Below are 14,088 nucleotides of genomic sequence, written 5' to 3'. Positions count from 1 at the left end.
AGGGCCGGGCCGCTCAGGCGCCTAAGGCAAGTCGGCGGACGCTGCGCCGGCATAGCCCGAGTGCGCATGTGCAAGGCATCGCTCATGTGCACATGCGCAAGAAAGATGTTGTTTTTGTTATCTTCTTGTGCTCCTGCGCATGCGTGAATTTCCGCGAACGTGTGCATGCGCGAATTGGTGCGAGCGTGCATTTGCGTGTATGCGCAGGAGCGCAAGAAGATAACAAAAAAACACAGAGAGTCAGGCACCTGTCTGGGGGTAGGCGCAGGGGTGCCTCGCCAATGAGGCAAGTTGAGGCTGTCGTCTCAGGCGGCAGCGCCTCACTAGGTACCAGAGGCAGCAAAAATGCTGCTCCTGGTACTTTAAGAGCGAATTCCCGGGGGGGGGGGCAGCAGCAACTGCTGCTGCCTCAAGCGGCAGAGGGGCCAGGATCACCCCTGGGTAGGCGACAGAGGAGGTACGTACCTGGTGGCCCCCCAGCTTTGCGCCCTAGGCACGTGCCTACTCTGCCTACCCCTAGTTCCGGCCCTGGGGAGGGGGGTCTATGTAGGGTAGGGGTAGGGTTTTTTAACTTTAGGCTTTGCTTCTCCTTTACAGGGTAATGGAAGATAGCTCATAGTATAAGTTGACCCAGGGACTAGTCCCATTGCAGAGGCTTCAAAAGGGGTTTTATTTTTGCCTTCCTCTGGATCAAAGGTTAGGCAGGTTATCTTACAATGTTGAACTTGTCTTTTTTCAACCTATCTTCCTGTAAATAATAAGGATATTAGAAGTGACTGAGAGGTTGTGTGAATATATACACAACAAGGCTGAATTATACAGGTCAGGGATAACAGCAATACTGAGCTCAGTATAAGTAAGTAGAAAGACGAATGTATACAGACACATATATAGAGAGAGACAAATGAGTCGGTGTTCCTGTTGGATACACATTGATGCCCACACTGGACGCAGTTACCCCACCCCCTCGGCCCCCCACTGTTCCTGCCCAGTCTTGCCTCTGTTCCCTATTCTTACCCCCGAGCCTTTCTCTCTCAAGAATCACGTGCTTCAGTTGTTAAGCACAGTGCGTCCATGACAACCAAAGCACCGGCTGACCACACCGCCCTTCTCTGCCCGATTGGCTGTCTGCCTTCCTGGTACGGCCCCCGTCGACTTTATTCTGCAGCTGAGTGGCGGGCTGCGCTGTCCATCGTGTGACGTCCAGTGGCGGGGGAAAGTGTCAGGGATGCTCTTCTCTTGAGTGTGTGCGGCACAGGCAGAAGGAGCAGATAGAGGTGAAGCCGGGTAACTGTCTGTCTAATCCCTGCAGGTGAGTGCAGCCTCCTATAATCATATGTACACCCTACTATAGCAAAGGAGGAAGCTGGATAACTGCCCTCTCCATACAGGTAAGTACTGCCCCTTGGGACACCTATACCCCCTGCTCCCTCCATGACACTCTGCACTAATAAACTAATAGATTGGTTTGTTTTCAGCAAGGATAAGCACTAGATATATACCAATATATCATTTATATAATAGATCCTTATGTAAACTGGACTGTGCTCACTATTACGTTCTGTATGTTCTCTTTCATATTCTGTTACACACTGGGGGGTCATTTATCAACACTGGGCACATTTGCCTGTGGGCAATAACCCATGGCAACAAATCATCACAAAACATGGTTATACGTGCAGCTGCCTGAAAAAAAGCTAGTTACTGGTTGGTTGCTATAGGTTACTGCCCATGGGCAAATTTGCCCAGTGTTGATAAATGAGCCTCACTGGATTTTCCATCTTGTCATGTGTGTGTGAGATTCCCTACACTAGACTTACAGTATCATTACCTAATTACACTTACAGATTATTCGTTTTACCTTGTTCTCACTTCACTCACGGTAATTCCGTCTGTTATACGTTCCTCCAGGGAGTACATCCAGGGCATAAATAAGCAATAAACAAAGTCTCACCCTAACTGGCCATAAGACCGGGCCCCCTTAGCTCATAACAAAGTTACAAATATATAGAGATATAGGGGTAACAGTCACCCTGCTATAGTTCCAGGGGTACCCAGGGCACAAATAAACACTCACCCCAAATCTCACCCTAACTGGCCTTCAGGCTGGGCCCCCTTAGCTCATAACAAGGTTACAGATATATAGAAACATTGGGGGTAACAGTCACCCTGCTATAGTTCCAGGGGTACCCAGGGCACAAATAAACACTCACCCCAAATCTCACCCTAACTGGCCTTCAGACTGGGCTCCTTAGCTCATAACAAGTTTACAGATATCTAGAAACATTGGGGTAACAGTCAACCTGCTATAGTTCCAGGGGTACCCAGGGCACAAATAATCACTCTCCCCAATTCTCACCTTAATACCCTTTAGGCTGGACCCCTCATCCACTACTTTGGTCTCACCTAAAAGGTCATCCTTACAATGACTTTGGGTAACCCTAGTGATGCTGAAGCCAGGTTATGATGCTTTCCCGCTGCTGAAACTTACAGACCCGCACCTCTTAGTAAAACAAACATAATTACTATGTGCATGCGCTACATTGGAGTCATGTTAGTCAGAATATATAACTGATGTTTTGGGCACATTGTTCAGGAAACCAAAAAGCAACAGATCCCACGCTTCTGACACATTTGGAAATTCATATTTATCTGTACAGAAGGCAATGAGGCTGCTTTCTCTCATTACATCCCTGTTCTCTTATTGTAACTGGAGATTGCTGCTCAGTTTTCTGCCTTTTCTATAGACGTATAGTAGCTGGAAGCATAATGGCAGGCTCATTCGATCTTTGCTAGAGAAACCAACAATGAATCATGGTAAACAAAGAGGGTTGGCGCTGTGCACACTCACACATTCTGTCTTTTGCACACAAACCACAACCAAATTGTACATAGCATCAAGGTAGGGCAGAAAAGGACTTTTTACTGCACCCTACTACTTTACTGCCTATGTGTTTGGTACACTAGTAATACACATTGGCTAATATTTGAGTAATATATACTGGACTGTCAGTAAGAGTGGTTAATTTACTTTTGGCAGAACAAAATGTACCCATAGGATCAGAGTAATACCCAACCAAGACACATCTCACAACCAACTCTTATCTGAAAGTTTTGTTTCCTTTTAAAGCACCGCTGGCTGGAGATCCCTGTGTCTGATTTATCTCAGAGATTTATAGAGATAAGAAATATTAGCTGAGGCAGAGCAAACACACCACAGAAAGTGCAAAAATTCTCCATTATATGAAATTTACCGCAAGGCCACACTATTTCAACACAATAATGAATTGTTTGGTAAAACATTTGTGCTTTATTCCAATGAATTCCATGAGGAGTACATATAAGATAGCCCTGGGGAGAGGCTACGATCCCCATAGAGACCTGACTGCTTATTATCATTGTACTACAAACAACAATTAGAGAGGGTTGACATGCCTTCTTTACACGGGTAACTGTTGCTGCCATTTATTAACACATATTTCTCCTGTCCTGAATGTATTGATATTGAAAGGACTGTTCCCTGGCAAGTCTTCTTCTCGGATTTCACTTCAGCAGCAATCCTTTCTATAAACCATTATACTAAATGATGCACATTTGGGGTTTATTATCAATTCATACACAATAAGGGGGTTACTTGAGTTTAGAGCTTAATAAATAAAAATGTACCCACATTCTATTAATTCCTATGTGATTTTTAGAACCGTATCTATCAAGTGATGAGTTCTAACTTTCACCCATTGATAAATACAAATCTAAAAACCCTATAGAAATGAATATAACATGGGTGAGTTTTTAATAAATTAAGCTCTAAGTGTGTGTGTGTGTGGGAGGGATGCGTCTATTATTCTTTCTCTGATGATCTATAAAGTCTTACATCTGTTTCTGTTTACATAGGCAACTGACTTGAATGAGGTATAGACAACATGGAAATTTTAGGCTCAACTGTAACGTCAACCTACGGCCGCCACAGGCCTACTCCCACCAATTTTTTGCCAGCCATCTCCACAATGTCCGCAAGCTATAAGAACCGCTTCCCTCACTATACAATGAGCCACAGTTTGACTCTTCCTTGGAGACCAAGTACATACTACAAAGTAGCATCTGCAAATCCATCGCTAGCTTCATTTTCAAAAAGTGCGCCAGGGTTAAACCCAGCTCAGATCCTGTCCTTTCCATCCAACAGAACAGCACTTTTCACTAGGTACACTCCAGATGACTGGTATAAATCCAATCAGGTGAATTACAGGGAATCAGAGTCTTCCAGACGTAGTGCAGAGAGGCTTCGGGCAGACACAAGTCGACTAATTCAAGAGAAGGATCAAAAGACAAGGAAGATCCAAAATGAAACCAGTAAAGATCTAGGGGAAAGGGTCAATGACATTTCATTTTGGAAATCAGAAATCATTCACGAGATCGACCAGATGATCGGGGAGACAAATGCTCTTTCGGAAATGAAGAGGCGAATGGAAAGGGCACTGATGGAAACTGAAGGGCCGTTGCAGGTAGACAATGTCTTGGGAGGGGGAAGAATTGTTGATTGCTGAGAGAAATGAATGTGTGCAGATCTCTAGGTGTAGACTTATCCCAGAGAGATATCTTGGACGATTCCACATAATTATCTGTATTGCTATAATTGAGATAGCCATACACTGGCCAATATTGCATGTTAACCTGACTTGAACCAAGTTGTATGCTTCTTGGACTTTGTATGGGTACTGGGCCAAAATATCATCCCCTCTAGTGATATCTGGTCATGGCATGGCCAGATATTAACGGGATTGTCTGGAAAACCCCATTGCAGTGTTCTCCCAATGGGTCCAAACACGCCCCTAATGTGATTGGCTCACTGGCCCATTAATGGCAGCTCAATATGCGGCAACAGTTTCTTTCAGGACAACTGTGGCTGCATCTGTAAACAAACCAACATTCCCAGCCCATACACAATATGTCTGGAAGTTGTTTAGAGAACTATTGTCAGCTTAAGTAAAAGCAAACACAATCTTTGACGTTAAATAATGTACATACTGTATGATCTGTATTTGCCTAGAAGACTGAGCATAAAAGTGATAACTTGATTTATGGAGAAACAACCTTAGACACATGCACAATTCTTTCTGTCTATAAATGTAATTACAGCTTCATACCATACTGTGGGGCACATTTATAAAGCTCAGTCTAGGGATGTCCAACTGTACTCAGTGAGAAGATCTATCAGTATTTCTGTTACTCCCATAACATTTATATCCACTATTACATAAAGCAGAACTATATATATTTATTGATTCTTAGTTTCAACACATGTATAGCCAGGTGTATCTTCTGATTCTCCATTAGACCAGAACCACAAAGTGATACCTTATGTGGCCCCACTGAAATAACTTGCTCTGAGACTCAGCAAGCTGCATTGTCTATAGTGCTGAGGCTGGTGTTTTAAAGTGGTTGTTCTCCTTCCAAACACCTTTTTCAGTTCAGTTGTTTTCAGATTTTTTCCCAGAAATTGGGGAATTGCAGAGTGCAATTTTCATTTTTTCTTTTTTACTGTTTTTTCAGAATTTAAGTTTAAAGTTTAATGTCCGTCTGTCAACGCAGTAATCCAGGTGCAGACTCTAAAAAAAGGTGAACTATCTGAAACCAATTGAACCGAAAAAAGTGTTGGAAGGTGAACAATCCCTTCAACATGGACTACATCTGCTTTTTTTAATATCCATGTTTAGTAGTTTACATTCCTAAGGGCAGAGACACACGTGAAAATTCGGGGAGATTTAGTTGCCTCACGAGGAAACTTCGGAAAACCAAGCAATCTGAGTGCTGTCCCGCCGGCGATTTAAATTCTAGCCAGCAGGAAGGCTTTTTGGGGAGATTAGTCGCCCAAAGAATCTTTGCTTGTGTCTCTGCCCTAAGTCCTGAACTCAAAGATGGTGGGACGCACTGGAGGAACACTTTGATCCACCTGCCTTTGAGCAATGTCCTGCTTGTTCTAACATAATTGTATAGAAAGCCACTGAACTGTCCTGCCTATTAATTGCCAGGCTACACTAACAAGCCACCTACATGCTGTGCCACAAGCAGTACACGGGAGCCTATGGTAAACAAATCTTCAGTTATTCACATTGTAGTTAATGAAGAGAAAAGTCCTATGATGTCAGCACAGGCACATTTCTTTGAAATATCACTGCCGGAATCCATAAGTTACGCCCGGTAAACAGAGTTACTAAGCTGCAACATAACCCTGGGGCATGACCAGGTTTTATTGTGTGGGACAGCACAGTGGTCAGTTGCTACAAACACTGCAACAATGCAAGCCTGGTGATCAGAACAGAACGTGAAAAGTTATGCAGCGTGTGCCGATTATGCCTCATGGCAATCGATTTATTTGGGTGCTGAGCGCAGCTCTTTGTTCTTGACAAATTATAAATAAGGGCACACTGCTGTGAATGTAAAGGAGGGTGGCAGCCCTGCTGTCTGATTCTTTTTTTTCTTTTAATTCTTTTATTCCTTTGATGAAAATGCCTGACTGTACCAACTATTTTCTTTCTTTGATGAAAATGCTTGACTGTGCCAACTCTTGGTTGTGCCCTAACAGGTTGCTCAAGAATGTCTGTACCACCGGGAAAAACGTATGTCCATTGACCTGGTACATGATGATGTGGAGAAACATCTTCTACAGGTGGGTGAAGGAATGAATGTCCAGAAGAGAACTTCCTAACACCCATGCTCATATACATTGCTACCCTTCCATATCAACAGACCCCCTTAGTCCAATGTAACCCTAACTTTCATATTAGGCTGGGCGTAGGGTTGCCACCTTTTCTGGAAAAAATACCGGCCTTCCTATTTATTTATCTTTTTTCCCTATTAATAACATTGGGATCAACCATCATTTTTACCGGCCAGGCCGGTAAAATACTGGCCAGGTGGCAACCCTAGCTGGGCGGGTGTTGCCATTCCTGTCTCACCTGTATTTAAGTGCATGACTTCTACTCAGCCACTTTCTCCCAACTTATTTGCACAGAGGTATCCAGATACATTGACACTGATATAATATTTTAGAAAGGTAGAGCTAGACAGTACCTACTGCAGATTAGCCATGTACATATTCCAAGCAGAGTTGTACCTTGTAGGGGTTAGAGACCCTTTTTTATTGGCTGAAGCACAGTTTCCATATTCAGATCTCCACTGTCTGCTATATTCATTACATGCATGCCCTGGTTTGTGGCACAGGTATGCTAGGCTGGTTAATAATTCAGACTATTTATGGTAGGAACATACCATCTTTCCTATCCTGTCATGAAAGCATCTGCAAAACATGCTGCAGCCATTTTTTAAATGCTTTTTTTTTCATGAGCTAATTGAGTGCATTTATATACTATTACAGTTGGAATGCTACCTTCTTTCTTGTTTTCAAAAGTGCAGGGATCTAATCATCTTACACATTTATTTGGTTTGTCAATACTGAATCTTATTTTTTCCACGAGTGATACTCAGGGTTCCCTCTATAACTAAGCTTGCAGCCTTGTGCCTTTATATGGTCACAGAACCCCTCAGTGACTTCTAATATCCTTATAATTTACAGTAGGGGATGCATTATCCCTTATAATAAACAAGTGATACTCAGAGTTCCCTGTATAACTGAGCTTATAGCCTTTTGCCATTATATTAGTATTATTGTTTATTATGGTCACATAGCCTGTTCACTGACTTCTAATATCCTTATAATTTACAGTAGGAAGTACATTATCCCTTATAATACATTAGTGATACTCAGAGTACCCTGTATAACTCAACTTGGATCATTGTGCCTTTATATGGTCACAAAACCCCTCATTGACTTTTGATATTCATATAATTTACATTAGCAGTATATTATTCCATATAATAAACCAATGATATTTTACTAGACTTATTATTTGCACTATGGGGTACATTTCCCCATATATTAATACAATGCCAGCTTAAAAAGTGTATTGTTAATGTTACAATACAAAGTCAGTACAGGTATCAGTATCAGTGAGGCTCTAATGTTTTGTGTAATCCATTGCATTAGTTGATTAGGCTGCTCCTCCCTGTCCATCTACGAGTCCCGCTAAAAAGCCAGGGCAGAAAAGAGGATATTATCTCTTAATTCAGGCTAGTAGGAGGAGATCCTTAAATCCAGTGATAGGCCTCTGAGATTGGAGCTGAGGAGTGAAGGGAGATTTGATAGCCTGCAGTAAGATTTGAAGACCAATAAAATCCTTCTTTCTCTGGATTATTTAGGAGGTGGACTGCATTAAATCCTGCCAGGAAAAGATGAGACGGCACCTGCAGAAAATCACTGCTCAGCTTGCGTAAGGCTCATCTCTGCCTCTCCCATACATTTCTCATTTACATTGCAGGGATTTCCTTCTGGGAATTTCACTTTCAAACTTACTGAAACATTTACGTATGGGTGGGTGCATGTGCCAGAACCAGAATGGGTGTAAAATTATACTCAGTAGAGCCCTATAAATTAAGCATTTGCAACTACTCATAAAGTTGGTTCAAATTGCAGCTTACGCCAACTGAAAATCTTTTTACCAAATTGTAGAGCATAACTCTCGCTGGCACAAGGGTGCCCTGTACATAATGTCTTAATGCCTGAATGATGTGCAAGTGACAGGTATGTATACAGGAGGCTGTTAATCATACACAGTTTTTTGGCAGGTGCAACTATTTAGGTGTGTTATGAAACACAAGCACAATTGTGGTTGCAGAAAACATAGCCACAGCCATTGCACAAATTGAGGCCATTCATTCAAGGTACTTGCATCCATAAACCTTTCCTTGCACTTCTGCATAGTCATGCTTAGCACTGGCATGTCTGTCTCAACCCTTTTGCAAATAAAATACAAGTGCACCTACTAATACTGAGTAACCCTAGGGTTCACATGGCAGCTTGTGTCAGTAGACTCAGTATCCTTGTTCCTATAGAGTCATGCTCAAATGTCATTTTGACACAGAATTCCAGAAATTATGGCATTCCAACACAATAGATATTCAGCATAATTGCACCAATCTTAGTCGCATTAATTTTGTTGCATTGCGCCAAGTGCTAATTCCCCTGGCTGACACTGGAATTTTGGAATAACACATTGCATTATTGGTTGAAAACATGGCCACAAAAATTGCATGGGACAATTTGTACTTTGCTAAACTCCAAACTCACATACCTTTCTCCCTACAGGTCTAACAGAGCCGCTCAACATGAGTTAGAGAGGGACATCAGCGACAAGCAGACGGCACTACGTATCGATGACAAATGCCAAAACCTGAGGAATTCCTCGGATGGCATTGGCTACTACCGAGGCATGGATCGTATAGACGCAACGTAAGTGGGAATTCTCCATATTGATATTGATAGATAGAATCAGGTAGGGCCATGGTTATATTAAATTATTATATAACAGACTGCTGTTAATCACTCCTGCGATTGGGTTCCATTCCTATGAATATAACAATGAACAAGACCCCTGGCAGCAGAAGCCCCTTCATTCTTCAAAAACGAATATTGGGAAAGGAAGTGATATATGAATTTCCCACACCGAGTTGTGGTACAGGGATATATATGATGCATTTCCAATACCATAGACGTGAGACTTAATGCAAGCTCTGTATGGGTAGAAGAGTAGATAAGAGGCTTCAAAGCAGCACATTCCTATGGTATCTGAAAGTATTCTGACTTTATTCATTGCGGACATTACTATATACTTAGAGCTTGGCTTCCGCACCAGGTACTTTAGATGATTGAAGAGCATGACGAATGCAGTGAGCAAACAAGAAGCAGAAGGAATTTCCTAAGACCAAGACCTACAGCAAACATAGGGGTGAAGCAGCCATTAATAATTGTAGCAAGAAAGGTGGTTGCAGTGGACATAAGAATAATGGCAATTTCAAAGAAAACAAGGAGGATCTTGGGCTTGGACCATAGAGCAAATAAAGGCTAGGCCTGTAGACCTTATACTGTATCTCTGTACTGGAAGGCACCAATAATTTATTCCATCTACATTTTTTTAGGGTTTCTATCCCTGAAACCTGGGCCAAGTTTAGTGATGATAACATCCTGAGATCGCAGAGCGATCGAGCAGCATCAGCCAAGCTGAGGGAGGATGCTGAGACCATCTTGGCCTCCACCTCTAACGACATGTGGAGCCAGTTCAACGCGGTCAATGTAAATTTCACCAACCGCATATCTGAAACCGCTGATGCCAAGAACAAGCTGCAAAATCACTTGGCCAAGGTGCATTCCATGAATGACTGTATTCTCCTTTTGACACAGATCTTCAGTGTTATATGGCTGCTGTATGTCTGTGCTGATGCAGTATCCTAAGAAGCATCACATGAAGCACCATTGTTGCACTTTAATATATTTAAAGTATCACATTTTGCCTTTAAAAATGGCACGTATGAACACAGTTGCATACAGTATATGTTTGTAAATCCCCTTTTATGCAGTGACAGTGTGTAAAGTATCAATACTTTCCAATTAGGGAGCAGGGCACCGATTGGTGTGTTCCTCCAAAGATTCCAAGGCAGCCACATTCCTCCAGTTCCACAAGGCACATTCCTTTTGTCACAACCAGCTGTATTTTTGGATAAGTAATGACTTCCAGAGAAGTCTAGCTGGGCAGAGAGAGAGAGAGGGAGCAAGGGCTGATCGTGCCATCTGTCACCTTGTCATCTCTTTAATAGCGAGACAACACCAGTCAGGTGTGGAATTGACCGTGGGGTAGCAGGTGCCTGGGGCCTATTAAATGCTGCAAATAGAAATGGTGTATAAAATAGACATTCCTGCATCTGGATCCCAAGTATGTAAAGCTTACGCTGGTGTCATTGTGGGAGTTTGTATTTAAAGAGCAGCTTTAGACCAAGGGAAAGGATTCTCTCGCTTCATTTACTTACCCATAAGTCTCTATATATTGTTCAGTGTCCCATGCTCATGCTTACAGCCAGTAAATCTCCAGGGAAGGTCTGTAATATAATTGGCACTGGCTCATATATATGCCAAGGAGCAGCCAGATGTGGCCAAAAAGTTTCAAAATCCTACTGAAATGACCGTAAACACCACAGTGATAAAGTGCTTGCCATGTCCTCATTCCTGTCTAGACTGCAATTTAGAATTAACGGGTAATTATATGTTTATCCTAATATGCAGTTTTTTATTTCATAGAACTTTGCAACACAGTTGTTGTAGCCCCATGGGAGGGGGCAAACTGAGCTGGCTATCTCAGGGTTAATAATGTAGGCAGAAGTATTTTTGCATTTTATTGGTATGCGTATATTTTATGTGTTCAACACTCAAAGGATGACAGAGTTCCCCCTTAGGCCTGAATGCATCAACACTTCTAAGCCAGAACTATTGCCCCTCTAACATTAGAGCCTATATTACAGTCTAGAACAGCAGCTCCAGAATGTTGGTGCTGCCCCCAGGATGGTTTGGAGCAGTGCATGGAGGGGGGGTGAATTAGCCTGAATGCTAATTAAAGGGATCCTGTCATCGAAAAACATGTTTTTTTAAAAACACATCAGTTAATAGTGCTGTTCCAGCAGAATTCTGCACTGAAATCCATTTCTTCAAAGAGCAAACCGATTTTTTTATATTCAATTTTGAAATCTGACATGGGGCTAGACATTTTGTCAATTTCCCAGCTGCCCCTGGTCATGTGACCTTTGCCTGCACTTTAGGAGAGAAATGCTTTCTGGCAGGCTGCTGTTTTTCCTTCTCAATGTAACTCAATGTGTCTCAGTGGGACATGGATTTTTACTATTGAGTGTTGCTCTTAGATCTGCCAGGCAGCTGTTATCTTGTGTTAGGGAGCTGCTATCTGGTTACCTTGCTCTTTTGAGAAATGGATTTCAGTGCAGAATTCTGCTGGAGCAGCACTATTAACTGATTCATTTTGAAAAAATTTTTTTTCCCATGACAGTATCCCTTTAAGATGACATATGGGAAGAATTCCTACTTGCTTTTTTAGATTCCCCTGAAAGACCTGCTAGAAGGTCAGTTAGGGTGAAATTTGGGGTGAGTGCTTATTTGTGCCCTGGGTACCCCTGGAACTATAGCAGGGTGACTGTTACCCCAATGTTTCTATATATCTGTAACCTTGTTATGAGCTATGGGGGCCTAGCCTAAAGACGAGTTAGGGTAAGATTTGGGGTGAAAGAATATTTGAAATATTTGAATATGAGGCTTCTTTTCCTGACCCCTTGAATCTTTTTGCCTCTGTAGACACTCCAGGAAATCTTCCAGACAGAGATGACTATAGAAGCCATTAAAAAGGCCATCAAGGACAAAAGTGCTCCATTGAAAGTGGCCCAAACTCGTTTAGATGAGCGCACTAGACGCCCCAATGTGGAATTGTGTCGAGATACTGTCCAAATACGGTAAGGGTCCTGAAACAATCTTATTATACACTGCTTCAATGAATGAACTGTTTTTAAGGGTGCATTAATCCACACAATCAGGCACTATTATCTAACCTGAATGAATGAAAAAGATCATCAATGCAGCAGAGCCATGATAATGTCCATTAACAACAAAGTAGGGTTAGGGTTGTGTGTGCATATATTAATACCAGGCCCTGATCCATATCCAGGTGTTACACTCCCAGAGAGAACTGACATCTCCAGACTGGAGCTAAAACTTGCTGGTTCTTGATCAGTCGTTCAGACAGACTTTACCCTACAATTAGTGACACTCTAGTCCTAAATCCTCCTACTTAACACAAGATTCTTAGTTAATTGCCCTAATCAGAACTAAGCCTTTATATCCGCCTTGTACTGTGCAGAATCCTTTCTCTCTTAAGGGGTGCTTCTGTTGTATAGTGTGTAGCATACAATGACCTGGGCTTCCCCAATAAATATATGTGCTGCCTTTGTTTAGCTCAACTATAGGGAAATACGAGGAGTGCATTAAAAGTGGGTTTAGGCGCAATTCACTGTGGGAAAAGCGCAATTTTCTCACTGTCCCTGCAGACATAAATGAACTGTAATGTAAGTCTCACTCCCTTCTGATTCCAAGTCAATCAGGAGAGCCACAAACTGCCTTTTATTATCTCCCACATATTTTGACTCCTTTTATTCTTACAATCCTGGTGCTGTAGTCTGATGCAGGAGGTGCAGGAGATAGATGACACCATCCAGGCCTTACACCTACGTCTCCGAGAAGCAGAAGATGCCTTGCAGATGTTGGTCCATACCAAATCCAACCTGGAACACGACCTGGCCATCAAGGCTAACAGTCTGTTTATTGATCAGGAGAAATGTATGGGCATGAGGAAAAGCTTCCCTAGCACCCCCAGACTGGTGGGCTACGCATAACTCTTCTGGCCAAGCCAAGGTGTAAGTGTGTGACTTCTAATACAAGAAATCCTGAATTCAACCTGACAGTAGTGATTGGTACCCACCTAGTGTGGTCTGGTGGTTTGACCATACAAACGAGCGAGTGATTTCTGCTTTATTAAATTATATAATAAAGTCTAATCTTGTTTCAAAAAAGTCCTTGTTTTCCACTTGATTCACTTTTAACCAGCTGCACATTGGATGCTCCTTATCTCCATATTTCTATTGTTCCACTGGGGAATGGAAATAGAGACTAAAGGCCCTTTAGGAGATGAGGTACATTTTTTATGTATGGCTGAATATGATCTGAAGCTGTAATCCCTCAATACTGGGGTTTAACTGTAGGTGGAAGGGCCAGGAGACAATGGTGCAGTTTTAAAAGAAATCTGAATATATGTTTGAGACGGAGGTAAGCTGTCCTAAATTAATTGTCATGTGCCCTTCTCAGCTACTATGCAACTGAATTACATAGAAATGAATGGCGGTTTTAATGGCCACAATTCATAATTTTCCCATTACTCTTTTATATGGAACAATAATGACCAAAACAGAAATTATAGGCAAAAATGGGGAAAAAAAGAGGAACAGTAGGGCATGATGGTAAAAGTAGGACATGTTGGAGACAGTAGGGCAAGATGAAGCAGTATAATAATATAGACAGTAGAGCAAGATGACTTTAAGAGACAGTAAAGCATATTGGAATCAGTAGACAGAAGGACAGGATGGTGACAA

General features: G+C 42.2%; 1 protein-coding gene across 2 annotated transcripts; it reads left to right on the top strand.

Moving 5' to 3' along the window:
• Nucleotides 1-1,080: 1,080 nt before the first annotated feature.
• tekt3.L (tektin 3 L homeolog) lies at nt 1,081-13,512 on the top strand. Of its 2 annotated transcripts, none has more exons than XM_018234036.2 (8): nt 1,081-1,391; nt 3,895-4,502; nt 6,584-6,667; nt 8,257-8,327; nt 9,203-9,346; nt 10,033-10,255; nt 12,245-12,399; nt 13,119-13,512. In XM_018234036.2, exons 2-8 carry the CDS (start codon nt 3,924-3,926, stop codon nt 13,333-13,335), a joined length of 1,473 nt encoding a protein of 490 aa, XP_018089525.1. In that variant the 5' UTR covers nt 1,081-1,391; nt 3,895-3,923; the 3' UTR covers nt 13,336-13,512.
• The last annotated feature ends 576 nt before the right edge of the window (nt 13,513-14,088 follow it).

This window comes from Xenopus laevis, chromosome 9_10L (genome assembly GCF_017654675.1).
Source record: "Xenopus laevis strain J_2021 chromosome 9_10L, Xenopus_laevis_v10.1, whole genome shotgun sequence".
Classification (NCBI taxonomy): Eukaryota; Metazoa; Chordata; class Amphibia; order Anura; family Pipidae; genus Xenopus; species Xenopus laevis.
The sequence above is the reverse complement of the archived record's forward strand: the minus strand, read 5'-3'. Positions and strand labels throughout refer to the sequence as shown.